Genomic DNA, 23,310 nt, shown 5'->3' with positions numbered 1-23,310 from the left:
TTGTTGAGAGGAGAACCGTGGGACTGGCGGATCCATCTTGGCACGCGGTGAAGACCACAGTAGTTACCTAGTGAGCTGAATGGCATTTATAGCCACTCCTGAGTCTAACGCTGATGGATGGATTGGCCTGGGGATGTCCATTCATTTTGATGCAAACACTGACGGGTCTAGTCTGATTAATCAGGCTGTAATACCAAATTTATTGGTATATACAGCCTGAAACTAATGCCTGCAAAATCATGTTAATGTTCCTGACAAGCTAGAATAAAATCACTTTAAAAATGAATACTGGTTGTCTGTGTGGTTTGTCCTTTAGCTGTTTGAAATTTGAGACAAAATATCCACAGTAAAGTATTGTTTACCAGGTAGTTAGTTATATGGTTTGTATTGGCACAGGGGTCAAATTAGTTTTATATTGGATATATTGGTTCTATTCAATAGCTATAGATGGGTTAGCTGACATCATAAAAACAATGTAGCAGAAGTCTGAGTTGACAAGATTCTGGATAACCAGGTGGCTAGTTTAATTTAGTTTTTGATACCATGTGTTTTGACAATATGGCAAAAAATTCAAGAAACAACTGTAAAGATGTATTTAAGGGAAATATTGTATATATGTCAATATTCTAAGCTGAACCAGGCATGCCATGAAAATGGAATATTCTAAATCATGGGAGGATGGTGAACAATCCACACCTTTTTTGTGTGGGGGGGTGGGGGATTAAAAAAATACTTTTTAAAAGGGTGGCTTGTTCTCCATCCTCAACTGGATTATAATATACAATTTTCATTGCCATATCATGTGTAACAACTTTCGTCCGTTCCCTCGCCCGGGCTCAAACCAGGGGCTCAAACCAGGGGCCCTCTGCACACAGACAAATGACACCCATGAAGCATCGTTACCCATCGCTCCACAAAAGCCGTGGAGAACCACTACTTCAAGGTCTCAGAGCGAGTGACGTCACCGATTGAGATGCTATTAGCGCGCACCACCGCTAACTAGCTAGCCATTTCACATCGGTTACACATGCTTGGTTTAATAGCTATTGACAAGAGAACAGAATATCCCATATGAAACTATTAGCATTTAGCGTAGCGCATTTCCTGGTGGCTAGATGAGACGTCTGCGTCTCGGGTGGGCTTAAGTTAAGAACAAATTCTTAATTTCAATGACGGCCTAGGAACAGTGGGTTAACTGCCTGTTCATATACCTACTACCAGCTCTTAAAAAGTCATTAAATAATACTTTCCTGTAGATATTTTGTCTCAGAGAAGTGGAAGGACAAACTGCTCAGCCAACTGGTACAGTACGTTTAAATGTAATATTACTAAATTCTGGCTTATAGGGAACGTTTAAACAATTTTGCAAACATTAGTTTCGGGCTGTATATACTAATTGTGTATTGCTGCCTGATTAATCAGACTGACAGCGCATGAGATCAACAACACTGTAGTGGTTTTGGATGAAGACTAAAGTTAAGTGACAGTTGCACTCAATTTGAGGCAGTTGAAATTAGCTTTTGAAGTTGTGATAAGACAAATCTCAGTATCTGACAGAACTTTCTTGACCTTAATTTATTCAGATGGGACACGTGTTTTATTCCATGCTCGCCCAAAAGGTGCAAAGAAAAATATATCATACGATCACAAACAACCAATACTTTATTTACTTACACTTCAGGTGAGAATTACATTGTAGCTTGATGCACGAATCTAAAACAACTATAAACCTGCTGGTAGGGATGGACTGGACAGAGAGAATCACAACACAAAGCACCAGCTTCATAAGTCTCTGTTTAATGCTCTAGGTCGTATCTCTGGAAATAATTTTAACACAACATACAAAAAATTACATTTCAAATATTAAAACATGTCCCTTGATATCCCATACATGGAATGCTCCAAAAGCCAAATCAAGGGTGTGTGTAAGCACTTTGAACATCAGTGAACGACAAGCTCACATTTCATCCGGCTAATGTCTTAACACATATCCATGCTCACTCTGGTATTCTTCTTGAATACATGAACAATGTTCTGCATATATTCCTGTTTCCATAAATTCTCAATGGTATACTTAAACAATAAAGCATGAGGTGTGGTATATTGGCCATATACCAAACATCTGAGGTCTGCCTTATTGCTATTATAAACTGGTTACCAACATAATTAGAGCAGTAAAAATAAAAGTTGTCATACCCATGGTATATGGTCTGATACACCACGGGTGTCAGCCAATCAGCATTCAGTGCTCAAAACACCCAGTTTATAATTCTAAATAACTCAGTCACAATGTTAGGGGATTATTACAGTGGTGGTCCTGTGTAATGTTATTCTAAGGTTAAATGAGAATACAGATTAAGAACGTGTAGCACACTTTTGGACAGAAGATGCTTATCATAGAGATAAGGGAGTTCGTTAGCAAAGCAGCAAATACCAATGTTCAATACCTACCACCTACAGTACAGTGTACACTAAGGACATAGGGACTGCTTTTATAATCAAATGCTGCCTAAACTTTCCATTATAAAGTTATGTTTATCAGTCAAATGTACCATTTTAAATATCAGTAGTGTTATTGTTCTTTGTTGAATGTAATCATAAGGCTGATTGTGTGTGTCAATGTGAAGTCCTTAGTTTAAAGTACAACATGACACTGCATATGACTGGCAATAAAATGGGGAGAAAGGTTCATTGAGATATGCACTTCAATCCAAGAAATGCTGGTAAGCAGCTGTTTTCAGAAACTTCACTGGAGGGCAGTAGTGAGTGACCAACCATCCACAACCAACTGGTCAGTTTGAAATCTGTAGGGCAGAGGAGCAGGCATGTTGTTCAAAATATAAATCACACATTAATGATCGTGTCTTCATATTCCTCATCCCTGACTTCTTGCTGCAAGGTATCCATTGAGTCCCCCTGCCTCCCACTCTCCTCTTCAGTACAGTTGCAGTTAGGGCCAATGATGTAGCGGTAGTCTCCACCAATAGCCAGAGCTGCCCCAGAAGACACCATGAGCCAGTCTTTCTCATCCTCCTCCATTCCCACACACTGCCAGGGCATTGCTGACCACGAGGGGCCCTCCCCTGGGCCCAGTGCCCCTGGCTCCCCCTCGTCACTCTCCAGGTTAACGTAGAGAAGGGCCTCCTTCATAAAACTAGGCCCTGAGGACAGGCTGACCCATAGCCCCTCCAGCTGGTCAATCAGGTGCTGGAAACTGGGGCGGCACTTGGGAACAGGGCTCCAGCAGCTATGCATGATCTCGTACCTGGAAAATGATTCAAACTGTCAGGTCATTATTGGAAAAGTCTTCTCAATGAGGTACAAGATTAAATACAGTAAAATATGACATTTTCTGGCACCAATGATAATTTAATTGTTTAAGTCATTTGAAAAGTATAATATAACCCATCACGATTTGTCAATGCCTGAGTTTTTTCTACCACATCCAGTGGATCACTCACATGTCATCTTGGCAGTCAGGTGGTTGTTTGAGCCTCTCTCCCTTGATGAGGTACTCGTAGATTTCAGAGTTCTCCACCCCAGGGTAGGGGGTCTGTCCACGTGCCATGATCTCCCACATGGTGACTCCAAACGCCCACTGGTGGGAAACAGTCAGTTATCTTTGCCTTTAGCGCCCCCAGAAGTTAACGAATTGACAGTTCCCGAAAACATCTTATCGATGAAACAGACTTAGTGAACATCTGGGGCCACTACATGGTTTTAAAAAATGCAAAAATTCAATTAACACATCTGAAAACAAAATCTGCATTTTATCTATGATGTATTGACTTATTACATTAAAAAAACAAATGTAATCCTTTCCACAAAGCTGATTTGAAGAGGGATCCCCAACTAAAATATTGCTGTCTTACAGTGTCAATATAATTTTGAAAGTGATGCTATGACCACTGAGGGTGCGTCTGGTTGTACGTAACGTACCACATCACTCTGAGTAGTGTAGACATTGTCAGCAAGGCTCTCCAGTGCTATCCACTTGACCGGCAGCTTTGAGACGGATCCTTGTCTGTAGTAGTCACCACTGTAGATTTTCTTTGAAAGGCCAAAGTCTGCCACACAGACTGTCAAGTTTTCACTCAGCCTATGAATAAAGGAGTGGAGATGGTCGCCAATTATTCGCCAATTATTTTTTACTAGGATTAAATGTTATTATTAATTATTAATTAAGTTTAAATGTATTTGGCTAAGGTGTATGTAAACTTCCGACTTCAACTGTACATACACATAATGTACATAAATATGAAGTCGGAAGTTTAAATACACCTTAGCCAAATACATTTAAACTCAAATTGTTCACAGTTCCTGACATTTAATCCTAGAAAAATTCCGTTTTTAGGTCAGTTAGGATCACCGCTTCACTTTAAGAATGTGAAATGTCAGAATAATAGTAGAGAGAATTATTTATTTCAGCTTTTATTTCTTTCATCACATTCCTAGTGGGTCAGAAGTTTACATATACTCAATTAGAATTTGGTAGCATTGCCTTTAAATGGTGTAACTTGGGTCAAACGTTTTAGGTAGCCTTCCACAAGCTTCCCACAATAAGTTGGGTGAATTTTGGCCCATTCCTCCTAACAGAGCTGGAGTCAGGTTTGTAGGCACACACTTTTTCAGTTCTGCCCACAACTATAGGGTTGAGGTCAGGGCTTTGTAATGGCTACTCCAATACCTTGATTTTGTTGTCCTTAAGCCATTTTGCCACAACTTTGGAAGTATGCTTCAGGTCATTGTTCATTTGCGACCAAGCTTTAACTTCCTGACTGATGTTTTGAGATGTTGCTTCAATATATCCACATCATTTTCCTACCTGATGATGCCATCTATTTTGTGAAGTGCACCAGTCCCTCCTACAGCAAAGCACTCCCACAACATGATGCTGCCATCCCCGTGCTTCACGTTTGGGATGGTGTTCTTCGGCTTGCAAGCATCCCCCTTTTTCCTCCAAACATAACGATGGTCATTATGGCCAAACAGTTCTATTTTTGTTTCATCAGACAAGAGGACAAAACTCCAAAAAGTATGATCTTTGTCCCCATGTGCAGTTGCAAACTGTAGTCTGGCTTTTTTTATGGTGGTTTTGGAGCAGTGGTTTCTTCCTTGCAGAGCGGCCTTTTAGGTTATGTCGATATAGGACTCGTTTTACTGTGGATATAGATACTTTTGTACCTGTTTCCTCCCCCATCTTCACAAGGTCCTTTGCTGTTGTTCTGGGATTGATTTGCACTTGTCGCACCAAAGTACGTTCATCACAAGGAGACAGAACGCATCTTTTTCCTGAGCGGAATGACGGCTGCGTGGTCCCATGGTGTTTATACTTGCGTACTATTGTTTGTACAGATGAACGTGGTACCTTCAGGAGTGTGGAAATTGCTCCCAAGGATGAACCAGACTTGTGGAGGTCCACAAAAAAAAATCGGAGGTCTTGGCTGATTTCTTTTGATTTTCCACCAATGTCAAGCAAAGAGGCACCGAGTTTGAAGGTAGGCCTTGAAATACACCCACACGTACACCTCCAATTGACTCAAATGATATCAGAAGCTTCTGAAGCCATGACATCATTTTCTGGAATTTTCCAAGCTGTTTAGAGGCACAGTCAACTTAGTGTATGTAAACTTCTGACCCACTGGAATTGTGATACAGTGAATTAAAAGTGAAATAATCTGTAAACAATGGTTGGAAAAATTACTTGTGTCATGCACAAAGTAGATGTGCTAACAGACTTGCCAAAACTATAGTTTGTTAACAAGAAATTTGTGGAGTGGTTGAAAAACAAGTTTTAATGACTCCAACTTGTGTATGTAAACTTCCGACTTGTACTGTATGTACAGTTTCAGTCAAAAGTCTGGACATCTATTCATCCAGGGTTTTTCTTTATTTAAACAATTTTCTACATTGTAGAATAATAGTGAAAACTATCAAACTATGAAATAACATATGGAATCATGTCGTAACCAAAAAAGTGTTAAACAAATCAAAGTAGCCACACCTTGATGACAGCTTTGCACACTCATGGCAAGAGTGTGCAAATATATTAAATAGTAAAAAATAAAGACAAACCCTTGAATAAGTAGGCGTGTCCAAACTGTTGACTGGTGCTATATATATATATATATATATATATTTGGCAGCGATTACAGACTTGAGTCTTCTTGGGTATGACGCTACAAGCTTGGCACACCTGTATTTGGGGAGTTTCTCCCATTCTTCCCTGCAGATCCTCTCAAGCTCGGTCAGGTTGGATGGGGAGTATCGCTGCACAGCTATTTTCAGGTCTCTCCAGAGATGTTTGATTGGGTTCATGTCCGGGGTCTGACTGGGCCACTCAAGGATATTCAGAGACTTGTCCCGAAGCTACTCCTGCATTGTCTTGGTTGTGTGCTTAGGGTTGTTGTCCTGTTGGAAGGTAAACCTTCACCCCAGTCTGAGGTCCTGAGTGCTCTGGAGTAGGTTTTCGTCAAGGTTCTCCCTGTACTTTACTCCATTAATCTTTCCCTCGATCCTGATAAGTCTCCCAGTCCCTACCGCTGAAAAACATCCCCACAACATGATGCTGCCACCACCATGCTTCACTGTAGGGATGGTGCCAGGTTTCCTCCAGACGTGAAGCTTCGCATTCAGGCCAAAGAGTTCAATCTTGGTGTCATTGGACCAAAGAGTCTTGTTTGTCATAGCCTGAGAGTCCTGTAGGTGCCTTTTGGCAAACTCCAAGCGGGCTGTCATGTGCCTTTTACTGAGGAGTGGCTTCCGTCTGGCTACTCTACCATAAAGGCCTGATTGGTGGAGTGCTGCAGAGATGGTTGTCCTTCTGGAAGGTTCTCCCATCTCCAAAGAGGAACTCTAGAGTGACCATCGGGTTCTTGGTCCCCTCCCTGACCATGGTCCTTCACCCCCGATAGCTCAGTTTGGCCGGGCAGCCAGCTCTAGGAAGTCTCTTGGTGGTTCCAAACATCTTCCATTTACGAATGATGGAGGCCACTGTGTTCTTGGGAATCTTCAAAGTTGCAGAAATGTTTTGGTACCCTTCCCCAGATCTGTGCCTCGACACAATCCTGTCGCTGAGCTCTACGGACAGTTCCTTCGACCTCATGGCTTGGTTTTTGCTCTGACATGCACTGTCAACTGTGGGACCTTATATAGACAGGTGTGTGCCTTTCCAAATCATGTCGAATCAATTGAATTTACCAAAGGTGGACTTTAACCATCTTAAGGATGATCAATGGAAACAGGATGCACTTGAGCTCAATTTCGATTCTCATAGCAAAGAGTCTGAATACTTATGTAAAAAGTATTTTGTAAATTAGCAAAAATGTCTAAAAACATGTTTTTGCTTTGTCATTATGGGGTAGTGTGTGTAGATTGCGGAATATTTGTATTTATTTAATTCATTTTTGAATAAGGCTGTAACGTAACAAAATGTGGAAAAAGTCAAGGGGGCTGAATATTTTCCGAAGGCACTGTGGATATATAAAAAAAATGTTTTTAAGGAACTCTCATTCCGGCTTAAACTTACTCTTGAAAGTTGTAATAGTAGAATGCACAAGGTGCAATTTCGAAATTGGGTAGTGCATCATCAGTTCCTCTTGTCAGTCATTGCATACCTTAGAGAGCTATTTATAACTTGTAAGAACTGTCCAGATCAACTAGCCCATGTCAGCTAACGTTTATTTTTAATTTGTTTTTGTTTATAGATATTATACTTTTTTTGTCACTCATATCACATGAATACACATGACAAAATGTATAGAATTGAAAGAAGGGGTGTGCACAGTTTGTGTCATGAACAGTGCCTGTGCCCATAGAAATAGTAATGGGGAGGCACAGGATGTTCCCCAATGCTGGAAGGAGCCCCCCCGAGTGAAAAACCCCTGCACTAGTTAACTGTTGAACTATTATTAGCATGTATTCATGTTTTCGTCATGTCCCCAAAAACTTTCTACAGACTAACAATTTTTTGGGATAAAAGGAATTATTCACTTCAACATTGTATTAGTTGGGTTTTGGTTCAGTTGCAGTGAATCAAAATAATAATTTGTGAATCGCAAAAAGTAATTTTTTTGTAGATACTTCCAGTTGATTTGGGCATCCACTGTATGGGACATTCAACTCAAGATGCTAGTCAGCCTGCAGAGTAAACACCAAGTTAGCTTATAAACTTAACTAGAAAAGGTACATTTCCTGAAGAAAATTTGTGGGTTTGCTTCAGCTGAATAAAAAGATTTGTAGCCAACAACAGCCACTTGATCTTTGATATATTGAATGAGCATTTATTTCAAAAGGCATAAAATATATTTGGTTGTAATATTTTTCATCAAGGGTGATCAGCCGTCCTCCAGGAGAGCTAATGTATGTACAGGCCTTTATTCCAGTCCCCCTCTAACAAACCATATTGTAGAGATTATCTGCCCAACTGGACCTTGATAAACTGGCTCTGTGTTTGAGCAGGGCTGGATCAAAAGCCTGTACATCAAGTATCTCTCCAGACTGAGGGTTGACCACGTGTTTTATACAGTTGCCTAACCGGTATTCTACTTTGTGGGAGTTAAGTGCCTTGCACAACAACAGGAGATTGTACATGGGATCAGAGAGCAAGCCTCCCAGTGTTGATACCACATTAAGCACATTTTTCATACGTACATAGAGACGCCGCCAATTGTTGGTCATGGAAATTTGGTTAAACGTCATGGAGAAGTCTTGGAAAAGTTATAATATTCCTTCTGTCAAAATGTGTATGAACCCTGCTATTTAGTGCACTAGTTTTGACCAGGGCCCATAGGGCTCTGATAGAAAGTAGTGCCCTTTATAGGGAATAGGGTGCCATTTGAGATGGAGCCACTGTCTACTCTGCTGGTAATTCACTCACATGCAGTTGCGTGCAGCCAGATCCCTGTGTATGATGCTTTTGTTGCTCAGGTACTCCATTCCACGAGCGATGTCCAACATAAACTGAATGAGCATCTGCAGTGACACTGTCTGTGTGAGGGAGAGACCACAACATTACTTTGTTAAAACATGATTTGAAGATGTGCATCAATTAGAAAGTGTCCTGGGAAAAAAATATTTGACCCCACACTAAGACTTGTCTTTCCAGTATAACAGGAAATGATGGAATGATTTAAACATGCATCTAAACTGACAACTAACAGTGGAAGACCTTGAATGTAAGATAATTTCTAGATGCATATATTTTTATTGTGGAGATCAAGTTTATAAATTGCCTGGATGGGCTGATGAGACAGTGGATAGAACAGAGTAAATAGGCATTTTAATGACATAGATTTAGCTGGTGGTAACGGTGGAATAGACACCTGCTGGAATGCGGTATTAATCCATCAGCATTCAGGATTAGATCCACCCGTTGTATAAAGTAACTGTTTGTGTTACTGTTTGCATCAATATACACTCAGTGGCCAGTTTTAGGTTCACCAACCCTGTTCATGAAAATGGTGCTCTCCTACAGACAGTGGGTCACGTGGGCGTGATTTGCTACAAAAGCAAGCAGACAGGCATTCAGTTACTGTTCAATTGAACATTAGAATGGGCAAAACAAGTGACCTACGTATGTTCGTCAGTGGTGCGTCCTGGGCTTTTCATGCACGACAGTGTCTAGAGTTTACTGAGAATGGTGCGAGAGAGAAAAAACATCCAGTCAGCGGAAGTCCTGTGGGTGAAAACAGCTCGTTGATGAGAGAGGTTGAAGAAGAATGGCAAGAATTGTGCAATCTAACAGGTGGGCCACAAACAGGCAAATAACGGGGCAGTACAACAGTGGTGTGCAGAACGGCAATTTGGAACACAACTCGTCGGTCCTTGTTACGGATGGGCTATTGCAGTAGACTACCACACTAGGTTCCACTCCTATCAGCTAAAAACAACAAGAAGCAGCTAAAATGGGAAGGCAATCACCAACACTGCACAACTGAGGAGTGGAAAAAGATTGCCTTGTCTGATGAATCCCCGTTCCTGATGGCAGAGTCAGGATTTGGCTTTTGCGGCATAAGTCCATGGCCTCATCTTGCCTGGTGTCAATGGTACAGGCTGTTGGTGTAATGGTGTGGTGAATGTTTTCCTGGCACACGTTAGGTCCCTTGATACCAATTGAGCAACGTTTCTATGCCCTGAAGAATTCAGGCGGTTCTGGAGGAAAAGGGGTCCGACCCCGTACTAGATGGGTATACCTAATAAACTGGCCACTGAGTGTTTATGTCCCTGAATTGGCTATCTATTTTAGTATGCATACAAGAGTGTATAAAACGTATAGGTGACTACTCACAAAGGGCTCGTCTCCAAGGCGGGACATGAGCAGAAAGGTGTGAAGATCCCCATGCTTCATGAAGGGCAGGATAACCATGGGGATGGGCAACCGTTGCTGAGGCCGCCTGTGCAAACTCACTCCTAGAGAATAAAAATATATTCAATCAACAACTCAGCAGAACAAGTCAGTCGAAGCCAGGGCCAGCTCCAGGCATAAGCGACATAAGTGGTCGCTTAGGGATACAGGCTACTAGGGGAGCTCCAACCTAACCCCCCCCCCTTTAGTGTTTAGGAACTCACTAATGAGAGTAAGATTAGTAGAATACACCAGGTGCAATTTATACTCTGGTTGTGCATCAGCAGTTTCTCTTGTTATGTCAGTTACTGACAGTCACTCAATTAGCCATGTCAACTAACACTTTTTAGATGAGTAGTTTGTCTAGCCAGCTATCATGGCTGAATACAGACAGGGCACTCGCCCAGGGGCCCTGACCTCCAGGTTGCCCCCATTGATTTTGTTTGTCATTTTCACTCATATCATATTAGATATCCACCCCATGGCAAAATGAGTAGAATTGCATGAAATTCTTTATAAAATGTAAATAAATTAAAAAAATGTCAGGCCATCGTAAAATCTGTAGAATTGCAGTTAACTTAATGTAAAACCTCAACATTTTCTCTATACCCCTTGGCAAAATGTGCAAAATTGCAGGAAATTAACTTAAAGCGTAATATGTTTTTCTCTCTGCATCAAGAGGGGACACACAAATGTTTTGCCATGAGGTGGGGGCTCCTCCAACCAAATCTCGCTTAGGGCCCCCATAAGACTAGGGCCGGCCCTGGTCAAAGCACATTGATTGATGGGCAACTCTTAAAACACTCCGTTTCTGATCCTAAGTAGCCTTACTTGTGGTTGTATTATATGTGCAAGCTGTTATTATTTGGAATCTGGCAATGCCTTTCTTAATTGCCCCTAAGGATATAAATAAAGTTAGATTTAATTGAAGTGAGTCGGCGGAAGTAAAATGTGTCTTCACTGCCACTAACCAATGAGCTGGATGACATTTGGATGGTGGAAGTCCTTCATGTAAGCAGCCTCTTTCAGGCACTGCTCAATATCACATGATGAGTTGATATCCGCTGATGTAAAAAGGACAGAGAACATAAATTATCATAACTTCCAAGGACTTATTAGTTCACATTATACAGGTACAATTATCATGTGTATCAATGTATTATCCACTGACACACTCATAAGAACAGGGCTGTTAACCCCGGGATCATGGCTAAATTCCAAACTTGGCCCCATTACATCATGGCCATCAAATCATCCCCCTCGTTCCTAATTGGTATACAGTGCCTTGCGAAAGTATTCGGCCCCCTTGAACTTTGCGACCTTTTGCCACATTTCAGGCTTCAAACATAAAGATATAAAACTGTATTTTTTTTGTGACGAATCAACAACAAGTGGGACACAATCATGAAGTGGAACGACATTTATTGGATATTTCAAACTTTTTTAACAAATCAAAAACTGAAAAATTGGGCGTGCAAAATTATTCAGCCCCCTTAAGTTAATACTTTGTAGCGCCACCTTTTGCTGCGATTACAGCTGTAAGTCGCTTGGGGTATGTCTCTATCAGTTTTGCACATCGAGAGACTGAAATTTTTCCCCATTCCTCCTTGCAAAACAGCTCGAGCTCAGTGAGGTTGGATGGAGAGCATTTGTGAACAGCAGTTTTCAGTTCTTTCCACAGATTCTCGATTGGATTCAGGTCTGGACTTTGACTTGGCCATTCTAACACCTGGATATGTTTATTTTTGAACCATTCCATTGTAGATTTTGCTTTATGTTTTGGATCATTGTCTTGTTGGAAGACAAATCTCCGTCCCAGTCTCAGGTCTTTTGTAGACTCCATCAGGTTTTCTTCCAGAATGGTCCTGTATTTGGCTCCATCCATCTTCCCATCAATTCTAACCATCTTCCCTGTCCCTGCTGAAGAAAAGCAGGCCCAAACCATGATGCTGCCACCACCATGTTTGACAGTGGGGATGGTGTGTGTTCAGGGTGATGAGCTTAGTTTCCTTTATGCCAAACATAATGTTTTGCATTGTTGCCAAAAAGTTCAATTTTGGTTTCATCTGACCAGAGCACCTTCTTCCACATGTTTGGTGTGTCTCCCAGGTGGCTTGTGGCAAACTTTAAACAACACTTTTTATGGATATCTTTAAGAAATGGCTTTCTTCTTGCCACTCTTCCATAAAGGCCAGATTTGTGCAATATACGACTGATTGTTGTCCTATGGACAGAGTCTCCCACCTCAGCTGTAGATCTCTGCAGTTCATCCAGAGTGATCATGGGCCTCTTGGCTGCATCTCTGATCAGTCTTCTCCTTGTATGAGCTGAAAGTTTAGAGGGACGGCCAGGTCTTGGTAGATTTGCAGTGGTCTGATACTCCTTCCATTTCAATATTATCGCTTGCACAGTGCTCCTTGGGATGTTTAAAGCTTGGGAAATCTTTTTGTATCCAAATCCGGCTTTAAACTTCTTCACAACAGTATCTCGGACCTGCCTGGTGTGTTCCTTGTTCTTCATGATGCGCTCTGCGCTTTTAACGGACCTCTGAGACTATCACAGTGCAGGTGCATTTATACGGAGACTTGATTACACACAGGTGGATTGTATTTATCATCATTAGTCATTTAGGTCAACATTGGATCATTCAGAGATCCTCACTGAACTTCTGGAGAGAGTTTGCTGCACTGAAAGTAAAGGGGCTGAATAATTTTGCACGCCCAATTTTTCAGTTTTTGATTTGTTAAAAAAGTTTGAAATATCCAATAAATGTCGTTCCACTTCATGATTGTGTCCCACTTGTTGTTGATTCTTCACAAAAAAATACAGTTTTATATCTTTATGTTTGAAGCCTGTGGCAAAAGGTCGGAAAGTTCAAGGGGGCCGAATACTTTCGCAAGGCACTGTATATCACTCCTCACCTCTCCACATGATAGCTGATGTGCGGGGAGCGTTCGGGCACCAAAATGGTCGCCGTGCTTCACCCAGGTGGGTGCTACACATTGGTGGTGGATGAGGGGAGTTTCCCCCTACTATGTAAAGCGCTTTGAGTTCCTACATTGGTAGAAAAGCACTATATAAATCTGCTAAATTATGATTATATAAAAAAGGCAGTTAAAATGTAAAAGTCTCACTTTTTAGCACCTTCACTGCAACCTTCTGTTGTACAGTGCTGTCCTCCATCTTTAGGAAGGCCTCACGCACAGAGCCAAACTCACCTAAACAGACATCACTGGCACGTTACTCCTCAAACAACTCAACATATTCCAAAATATAATACAGACATTGTCTTGTTATTTAGCAATACACAGTTATGGTTATAGGCCATGCCAGACTTTTGTAAATGCTCTATTTCAAATTAAAAAAATGTCACATGCTTCATAAACAGGTGTAGACCAACAGTGAAATGCTTGCCCTTCCCAACAATGGAAAGAGAATAAATAGAAATAATAATAATGAGGAATACATAGAAAAATAATGAGGAATAAATATACAGTAACTTGGTTATTTACACGGGTTACCAGTACCAAGTCCATGTGCACGGGTAGGAGGTAGCTGAGGTAGTACTATATGTGCCTTCGGAAAGTATTCAGACCCATTGACCTTTTCCACTTTGTTACGTTACAGCCTTATTCTAAAACGGATGACATTTTTTCCCCTCATTCTACACAAAATACCCCACAATGACAAAGCAAAAACAGGTTTTTAGAAATTGTTGCAAATGTGTTGAAAATAAACAGATACCTTATTTACATAAGTATTCAGACCCTTTGCTATGAGACTGAGCTCAGGTGCATCCTGTTTCCATTGATCATCCTTGAGATGGTTCTACTACTTGATTGGAGTCCACCTGTGGTAAATGTAATTGATTGGGCATGATTTGAAAAAAGGCACACACCTGTCTATATAAGGCCCCACAGTTGACAGTGCATGTCAGAGTAAAAACCAAGCCAGGATGTCGAAGGAATAATCCGTAGAGCTCCGAGACAGGATTGTGTCGAGGCACAGATCTGAGGAAGGGTATCAAAAACATTTTGATTGCAGCATTGAATGTCCCCAAGAACACAGTAGCCTCCATCATTCTTAAATGGAAGAAGATTGGAACCACCAAGACTCTTCATAGAGCTGACCGCCCGGCCAAACTGAGCAATCGGAGGAGAAAGGCCTTGGTCAGGGAGGGGACCAAGAACCCGATGGTCACGCTGACAGAGCTCTAGAGTTCCTCTGTGGAGATTGGAAAACCTTCCAGAAGGACAACCATCTCTGCAGCACTACACCAATCAGGCCTGTATGGTAGAGTAGCCAGACGGAAGCCACTCCTCGGTAAAAGGCACATGACAGCCTGCTTGGAGTTTTCCAAAAGGCACCTAAAGACTCTCAGACCATGAGAAACAAGATTCGCTGGCCTGATGAACTCTTTGGCCTGAATGTCAAGCATCACGTCTAGAGGAATCCTGGCACCATCCCTACGGTGAAGCATGGTGGTGTAAGCATCATGCTGTGGGGATGTTTTTTAGCGGCAAGGACTTGGAGATTAGTCAGGATCCAGGGAAAGATAAATGGAGCAAAGTACAGAGAGATCCCTGATGAAAACCAGCTCCAGAGTGCTAAGGACCTCAGACTGGGGTGAAGGTTCAGCTTCCAACAAGACAATGATCAGTGGGCAGTGTGGGGTGCAATAGAGATTGCGTCATCTGTGGATATGTTGGGGTGGTATGCGAATTGGAGTGGGTCCAGGGTGTCTGGGATAATGGTGTTGATGTGGGCCATGACCAGCCTTTCAAAGCATTTCATGGCTACAGACGTGAGTGCTACGGGTTAGTAGTCATTTAGGCAGGTTACCTTGGTGTTCTTGGACACAGGGACTATGGTGGTCTGCTTAAAACACATTGGTATTACAGACTCGGACATGGAGAGGTTGAAAATGTTGGTGAAGACACTTGCCAGTTGGTCTGCGCATGCTCTGAGTACTCGTCCAGGTAATCCGGATGGCCCTGTGGCCTTGTGAATGTTAACCTGTTTAAAGGTCATCCATCAGCTAAGGAGAGGGTGATCAAAGTCATCTGGAATAGCTGATGCTCTCATGCATAGTTCAGTGTTCCTAGCCTCGAAGCGCACATAGAACGTATTTAGCTGGACTGGTAGGCTCGCGTCACTAGACAGCTCACATCTGGGTTTCCCTTTGTAATCTGTGATAGTTTGCAAGCCCTGCTACATATGACGAACGTCAGAGCTAGTGTAGTAGGATTCAATCTTGATCCTGTATTGACACTTTGTCTGTTTGATGGTTCGTCAAAGGGCATAGCTGGATTTCTTATAAGTGTCCTGATTTGATTTGATTTGATTAGTGTCCCACTCATTGAAAGCGACAGCTCTAGCGTTTAGCTCAGTGCAGATGTTGCCTGTCATCTATTGCTTCTGGTTGGGATATGTATGTACATACGCAGGCATGGTCACTGTGGGGGTGAGGGTATTATATTACTGCTAGATATTACTACACTGTTGGAGCTAGAAAACAAGCATTTCACTGCGCCTGCAATAACATCTGTAAATCTATGTACGCGACCAATAAACTGATTTGATTTTGCACATTGCAGCATCAAACAATACATTGTTAAGGTTTTCTATCTAAATGTACTTTATCTGTTGAGCACAGCTAAGTGAAATAAACATAGGATGTCCCACCAACCTTTTCCCAAGATGTGTCCGAGGGTCAGTAGCCTTTCTGGGATCAGAACGTCTTGAAGCTTGGCCTTCAGATCGTCGTTGATACCCAAGCTGTCCACTGATGGAAGACAGAGATACAATTAATTATTCACAACCCAGGTCCACTACAATACGGGTCAATAGAGGCACCTTTTTGCCTATGTAGTGGGCCCAAAAGGTTCTGGTCAAAAGTACTGCACTATATAGGGAATAGTGTGCCATTTAGGATGCAACCGCACTGTAGTGCTTGTGCCATATGTGTCAATAGAGAAACATTTATTTGTGGAGGCTACAAGCCAAACATGACTGACTTTACTTACAGGTGGATTCTGGGAGCTCAGAGCAGGCCCTGTTGAATGACCTGGCTGCAGTGAAGGAGACCGTGCTCTCAGTCCCCGGTGGCTTGAACACAGACCTGCAAGGACAAGCAGAGCCCTATTATCCCATCTTTACGTTGGTGTTGTAACCTTGTAGATACATTGCCCCTGTGTTCAAATACTTCTAAAATGCATCCTTCCTCCCTTCCTAGAGATATTCCACTGATCAGACCAAAACATTGTTGAAGGGAATCTCGTGGAAACCTTGCTTTTCCTTATCCAATCATGTCAGCTCAGAAGAAAGAAGTGAAGAAGTATGCTGTCAAAGTATTCAAACAATGCCTCGGATTCTGGTATATACTGCAGAAAAATTTGCCTCTATGTGAAGGGGTGGTACGCTGCTTTCAGCCCATATAAATCCTTCTCACCCAAAAAATGATGTCTAGAGATATGTACAGTATGAATGGCTGTATTCTAGTAGAGAGAGAGAGACAATCATAGCCTACCCAAACTGTGTTTCCTTCCCTCTGCGGTGCACTAGGACTGTCAGGAGAAGCCCTACCATGGTGGCCACCAGCAGGCCCAGCAACAGACCCACCCACATATGGCCTCTCTGAGTCTGGGCTGCCACTGCTTTGTGGAACATAAACACACACACACACACAGTATAACAAACTAGCTTTACATACAACACAAAGCCGTGTCACCTTCAAATTTGGAGCATAGGTTTCAAAACAACTAGACTACTAGTGGATAGTGACAGAGGGACTAATAGTGGATAGTGACAGAGGACATAATAGTGACAGAGGGACTAATGTTGGATAGTGACAGAGGACATAATAGTGGATAGTGACAGAGGACATAATAGTGACAGAGGGACTAATGTTGGATAGTGACAGGACATAATAGTGACAGAGGGACTAATGTTGGATAGTGACAGAGGACATAATAGTGACAGAGGGACTAATAGTGACAGAGAGACTAATAGTGGATAGTGACAGAGGGACTAATAGTGACAGAGGGACTAATAGTGGATAGTGACAGAGGGACTAATAGTGACAGAGGGACTAGCAGTGACAGAGGGACTAATAGTGACAGAGGGACTAATAGTGACAGAGGGACTAATAGTGTATAGTGACAGAGGGACTAATAGTGGATAGTGACAGAGGGACTAATAGTGGATAGTGACAGAGGGACTAATAGTGGATAGTGACAGAGGGACTAATAGTGACAGAGGGACTAATAGTGTATAGTGACAGAGGGACTAATAGTGTATAGTGACAGAGGGACTAATAGTGTATAGTGAAAGAGGCCGTTTTTAGACTTGACAGTTCATACAGATTTTGTATTCTGATCATAGAGTTACGATAATGGAATTCCCGAACACGTCGTACGTCTACATTTAAATGTGTCCACATTGTGTCTGGATTCCCTTTTCCTAGGTTATATTGAAATGCCAGTATGCAAACGGTGGAAAAGGCTAAATTCGATAACACAACTTGATGGCATTAGCCATCTACTATAGCTAACTAACCAACTAACCTCTGTAGCCAGCCAGCCAACAAAGCTAAAGGGATTGCAAACAGGTTAGCATAACTCTAGCCAAACATTTTTTTTTTCCTAATTAGCTAGCATTTATGAAGCCAGGAAACACGTTCCTCACATGCTAGGAATGTATTTCCTCCAACATTTAATGAGTCTTTCGCTTCCAAAACACACGTTTTCAGGAGACTTGTGTTGGCGAAGTGCTGATGACGTTCCCCACTGTATGCACTTTCTGAAGCCTGATTGAGTCCAGACTGCGGGTGGATCTCTCCTCAATGAGTCCCTGACCACCTGAAGTGGTCAGTCAGATCTGAACACAATCTGACCACAATGCGACTGGTTTGTCTTTTCAATACGATCTTTGTATTCTGATAGTAGCAGTCGCATGTAAGTGTCAAGTGTACACAACCAGCGTGACAGAGGGACTGATTGCGGTGGAGTGACAGAAGGGCTCACTGACCTGAGGCGGGCATGACCAGTACAGGCTGGCTCCAGGGCCCACAGCCGGCCACTGTACACGCCGACACCTGGAAGGTGGCGTTGAAGAAACGACCTCCACCAGACAGGTGGGCCATGTTCTCTTTAAAGAGCAACGCCTCCTGGAACACAACAACCAAAACGTATGTTAATGTGTGTTCTATTAAAGACATATTGCTTTGAGTTGAAGAAACTTAAAAACAAAGCTTCCATTGCAAATTAGATCCAAGTAAGTGCTGGCATTTTATCACAGAGACACACATGCGTTGACACCACAGGAACAAAATATGAAATGTGACCTTTTCATTTATTTATTTTTTGAATTCTCTCCATTATGAGAAAATATTACATTGAAGACCATGCAAGAGGACTTGGAATACATTTTGAACATTCATTTGGTGTTACAATTTCAGCAACGCAAATGCTCATGATCTTTAACCATTTTCAGGTCTTGCCATATATTTTAAAGTAGATTTTAATAAAAACTGTAACTCAGGAACATTCCCAGTCTTCTTGGTAAGCAACTCCAGTGTAGATTTGACCTTGTGTTCTAGGTTATTGTCCTGCTGAAAGGTGAATTGTCTGGTGGAAAGCAGAATGAACCAGGTTTTCCTCTAGGATTTTACCTGTGCTTAGCTCCATTACATTTATTTTTTTATCCTAATAAACTGCCCAGTTCTTAACGATTACAATCATACACCAAAACATGACGCTTGAAAATATGGAGAGTGGTACTCAGTAATGTGTTGTATTTGCCCCAAATATAACACTTTGTATTGAAGAGAAAAAGTTAATTGCTTTGCCACATTTTTTGCAGTATTACTTTAATGCCTTGTTGCAAACAAGATGCTTTTTTGGGGAATATTTGTATTGTGTACAGACTTCCTTGTTTTTTCACTCTGTCAATTAGGTTAGTATTGTGGAGTAACTATAATGTTGTTGATCCATCCTCAGTTCTATCACAGCCATTAATAAACTGTAATAAATGTTTTGGCATCATGGTGAAATCCCTGAGTGGTTCCTTTCCTCTCCGGCATTTGAGTTAGGAAGGACACTTGTATCTTTGTAGTGACTGGTGTATTGATACACCATCCAAAGTGTAGTTAATAACTTCACCATGCTCAAAGCGATATTCAGTGTCTTCTTTTTTTTTTTACCCATGTACCAATAGGTGCTCTTATCCCTGGTCTTTGTGGTAATTGTATGTGTGGGGTACAGAGATGAGGTAGTCATTCAAATATCATGACATGGAGTGAGTCCATGCAACTTATGCGACTTGTTGAGCACATTTTTACTCCTGAATGTATTTAGTGTTGCCATAATAAAAGGGTTGAATACTTATTGATCCAAGACATTTCAGCTTTATTTTTAATGAATATGTAACATTTTCAAAAACCGTATTTCCACTTTGACATTATGGGGTACTGTGTGTCTAGGCCAGTGACAACACATCTGCGTGAATACTTTCTGGAGGCACTGTATGGTCATTATACAATTCTAGTGGCCAAGAAAGAAAAAAACAGAACACATGTATCGAGCTCAAAGGGTTTAGATATCTGAACACCTGACAGATTGGGAGTCATAGAAAGGAGAGTAAAAAGACTGTTGACCCATTTTCTATAGCAATGTCCCTATTAAAAACAACTAAACCCCTAGTATGGCCATATAAACTTCTGGTACGGCAATAGAAACTTCTGGTACGGCCATAGAAACTTCTGGTACGGCCATAGAAACTTCTGGTACGGCCATAGAAACTTCTGGTACGGCCATAGAAACTTCTGGTACGGCCATAGAAACTTCTGGTACGGCCATAGAAACTTCTGGTACGGCCATAGAAACTTCTGGTACGGCCATAGAAACTTCTGGTACGGCCATAGAAACTTCTGGTACGGCCATAGAAACTTCTGGTACGGCCATAGAAACTTCTGGTACGGCCATAGAAACTTCTGGTACGGCCATAGAAACTTCTGGTACGGCCATAGAAACTTCTGGTACGGCCATAGAAACTTCTGATACGGCCATAGAAACTTCTGATACGGCCATAGAAACTTCTGATACGGCCATAGAAACTTCTGATACGGCCATAGAAACTTCTGATACGGCCATAGAAACTTCTGATATGGCCATAGAAACTTCTGATATGGCCATAGAAACTTCTGGTACGGCCATAGAAACTTCTGGTACGGCCATAGAAACTTCTGGTACGGCCATAGGACTGTGAAAGTAGTCATACTGTAATGTACCACATTCCATAATAACAGAAACATAGGGATTGTAATTAATAAGAAGTAGATTGTTGACAGCAGCTGAAGACTGGTGTCGGCTGGCTGTGGTTATTGTATGCTCCACTGACCAATGTCTACTGTGACTGAGAATTTGGCATATTAAATGACTGAAATGTGCATTGATCTGCACAGCCAGAGACTATTTTCTTCTGTTTATTTTCTTCCTGCAGCTTTTGCTATCATCTGAGTTATATACGAGATTCCTTCAGTGTGTATAGGTGTATGGGTCTGAACCTGTCCCTCTCCTCCCAGGTTCCACTGGACTTTGTAGGCCATCAGTTTCCCCTGCAGCTCCTTGTCGTCCAAGCTCGCCCAGTTCAGGGACAGATGCTGTTCAGTTAGTTCAAAGGTCAGGTTCCGGGGGGCAGCTGAGGGCACTAGGAAGAAAGAAGACGGACAGTTTCATGACAATACTTTACATTTCATCAAAGAACAATACGGGGTTGCCATTGTATATGTCCAAGATGTCATCACACCCTTGGTCCTAATCCTTAAAAAAACATTAACAGATCTAAAGGGTCTGGATAGGTATAAGCAGTATTGCTTCCACTTCTGCAAACATATGGACATTTATTTATTAATCGCTGCTACAGATTATTTTTTAAATCATTTTCATTATTTTATTTAACTTAGTCCAGAATGTTGGAGCCTAAGATTTTCATTGTACCCTCCAATCACACCTGCAACCCTGCACATGTGACTATTAAACACTGAATGGGATATAAGGGAAAGGGCCAAGATTAAGGTATACTTCGGGATTTTGGCAATGAGGCCCTTTATCTACTCCAGCAGTCAGATGAACTCGTGGATAAAAAATGTATGTCTCTGTGTCCAGTATGAAGGAAGTTCGAGGTAGTTTTGCGAGCCAATGCTAACTAGCTTTAGCGCAATGACTAAGTTTATGGGTGTTTACTGGAAGTCTATGGGTATTTACTGGAAGTCTATGGGTATATACTGGAAGTCTATGGGTATTATGGGTATTTACTGGACGTCTATGGGTATTATGGGTATTTACTGGACGTCTATGGGTATTTACTGGACGTCTATGGGTATTTACTGGACGTCTATGGGTATTTACTGGAAGTCTATGGGTATTTACTGGACGTCTATGGGTATTTACTGGACGTCTATGGGTATTTACTGGACGTCTATGGGTATTTACTGGACGTCTATGGGTATTTACTGGACGTCTATGGGTATTTACTGGACGTCTATGGGTATTTACTGGACGTCTATGGGTATTTACTGGACGTCTATGGGTATTTACTGGACGTCTATGGGTATTTACTGGACGTCTATGGGTATTTACTGGACGTCTATGGGTATTTACTGGACGTCTATGGGTATTTACTGGACGTCTATGGGTATTTACTGGACGTCTATGGGTATTTACTGGACGTCTATGGGTATTTACTGGACGTCTATGGGTATTTACTGGACGTCTATGGGTATTTACTGGACGTCTATGGGTATTTACTGGACGTCTATGGGTATTTACTGGACGTCTATGGGTATTTACTGGACGTCTATTGGTATTTACTGGACGTCTATGGGTATTTACTGGACGTCTATGGGTATTTACTGGACGTCTATGGGTATTTACTGGACGTCTATGGGTATTTACTGGACGTCTATGGGTATTTACTGGACGTCTATGGGTATCTGCTATCATGCTAGTAGATATCCATAGACTTCCAGTCATTGCTAGTTAGCAATAGCTTGCGAAACTACTTCTAACTTCCTTCATACTGCACACAGACATAAAAATGGTATCCACAAGTTCATCTGACTCTGGGAAAGTAGATAATCCCGAAGCAAATTGAGAACGGCTTCAGGTCACCCTAAAATGAGACCCCAATCATTCCTGCAGTGGCCTCCTTGACCAGCGTGTGTCGACAATGAGACAACAGGGTTTAGTTCAGCACTGCAGCACATTGATATGGATTGAGGGCATGCACAATGGTTCATTGTACAAGTGGGACTGGAATCCACTGGCCTGTGTCCAGCACTGGCAGTTTACAAACATACACACAAGGTCGCCACCAGAAACCCCCACTCCACTGCTCCCCTCAGACGAGCTCCCGTGATCACCTCTAAACTCAAACGCCTGTCCCACTTATCTTAACAACCCTCATTTAAAACTGCAACTTAGACCGTATCCTATATGAACATGAAGGGGTGGATTCCCAGACAAAGATTAAGCTAATGCTAGTCCTAGACTAAAAAGACAACTCAATGGAGAATCTCCTTCAAATTATTTTTGGTCCAAGATTAGGGTTAATCTGTGTCTGCTTAACCATCTCTAAATGTTTCATGTTACTTTGACAGAGTAACAACTTTGAAAGGTCATCCGTGGGGCTGTGAGACACAGAGGGCCACAAACAGAGAGAATCATTATGTTCTCATTGTGATAAGGTTGCTACTCGCCATACTGTTGCATGGATCGTCACGTGGTATTGATGTCCAGCTGGTGATGTGAGTGCAGTTGGTAGAAAATGACAACAAAAACAACAGTTGATGAACAAAAGGGTTAAGTTCCAAATGGCACCCTATTCCCTTTATAGTGCACTACTTTTGACCAGGGCCCAAAGGAATAGGGTGCCATTTGGAACTCAGCCCTGTTCAGCCCCAGATA

General features: G+C 41.9%; 1 protein-coding gene and 1 long non-coding RNA gene across 3 annotated transcripts in view; one reads left to right on the top strand and one right to left on the bottom strand.

Moving 5' to 3' along the window:
- The window catches only part of LOC109904264 (uncharacterized), a 28,889-nt gene that overhangs the window by 357 nt on the left and 5,222 nt on the right, over positions 1-23,310 (top strand). The gene's annotated exons all lie outside the window — the stretch shown is intronic.
- LOC109904263 (tyrosine-protein kinase receptor TYRO3) overlaps positions 1,640-23,310 on the bottom strand; it is a 34,777-nt gene continuing 13,106 nt past the window's right edge. The window contains exons 8-19 of one of the 2 annotated variants that reach the window (XM_020501500.2): positions 20,910-21,052; positions 18,374-18,512; positions 16,875-17,001; positions 16,372-16,466; positions 16,035-16,130; positions 13,480-13,563; positions 11,317-11,409; positions 10,289-10,410; positions 8,879-8,988; positions 3,940-4,099; positions 3,462-3,598; positions 1,640-3,265 (exon numbers count right to left, since the gene is read on the bottom strand). In XM_020501500.2, coding sequence (XP_020357089.1) covers positions 2,845-3,265; positions 3,462-3,598; positions 3,940-4,099; positions 8,879-8,988; positions 10,289-10,410; positions 11,317-11,409; positions 13,480-13,563; positions 16,035-16,130; positions 16,372-16,466; positions 16,875-17,001; positions 18,374-18,512; positions 20,910-21,052 — 1,727 coding nt within the window. In that variant the 3' untranslated portion in view covers positions 1,640-2,844. The remainder of the gene's footprint in view (positions 3,266-3,461; positions 3,599-3,939; positions 4,100-8,878; positions 8,989-10,288; positions 10,411-11,316; positions 11,410-13,479; positions 13,564-16,034; positions 16,131-16,371; positions 16,467-16,874; positions 17,002-18,373; positions 18,513-20,909; positions 21,053-23,310) is intronic. The other variant, XM_020501501.2, reaches the window with a different exon arrangement.

This window comes from Oncorhynchus kisutch, linkage group LG14 (assembly GCF_002021735.2).
Source record: "Oncorhynchus kisutch isolate 150728-3 linkage group LG14, Okis_V2, whole genome shotgun sequence".
NCBI classification, from domain to species: Eukaryota; Metazoa; Chordata; class Actinopteri; order Salmoniformes; family Salmonidae; genus Oncorhynchus; species Oncorhynchus kisutch.
The sequence above is the reverse complement of the archived record's forward strand: the minus strand, read 5'-3'. Positions and strand labels throughout refer to the sequence as shown.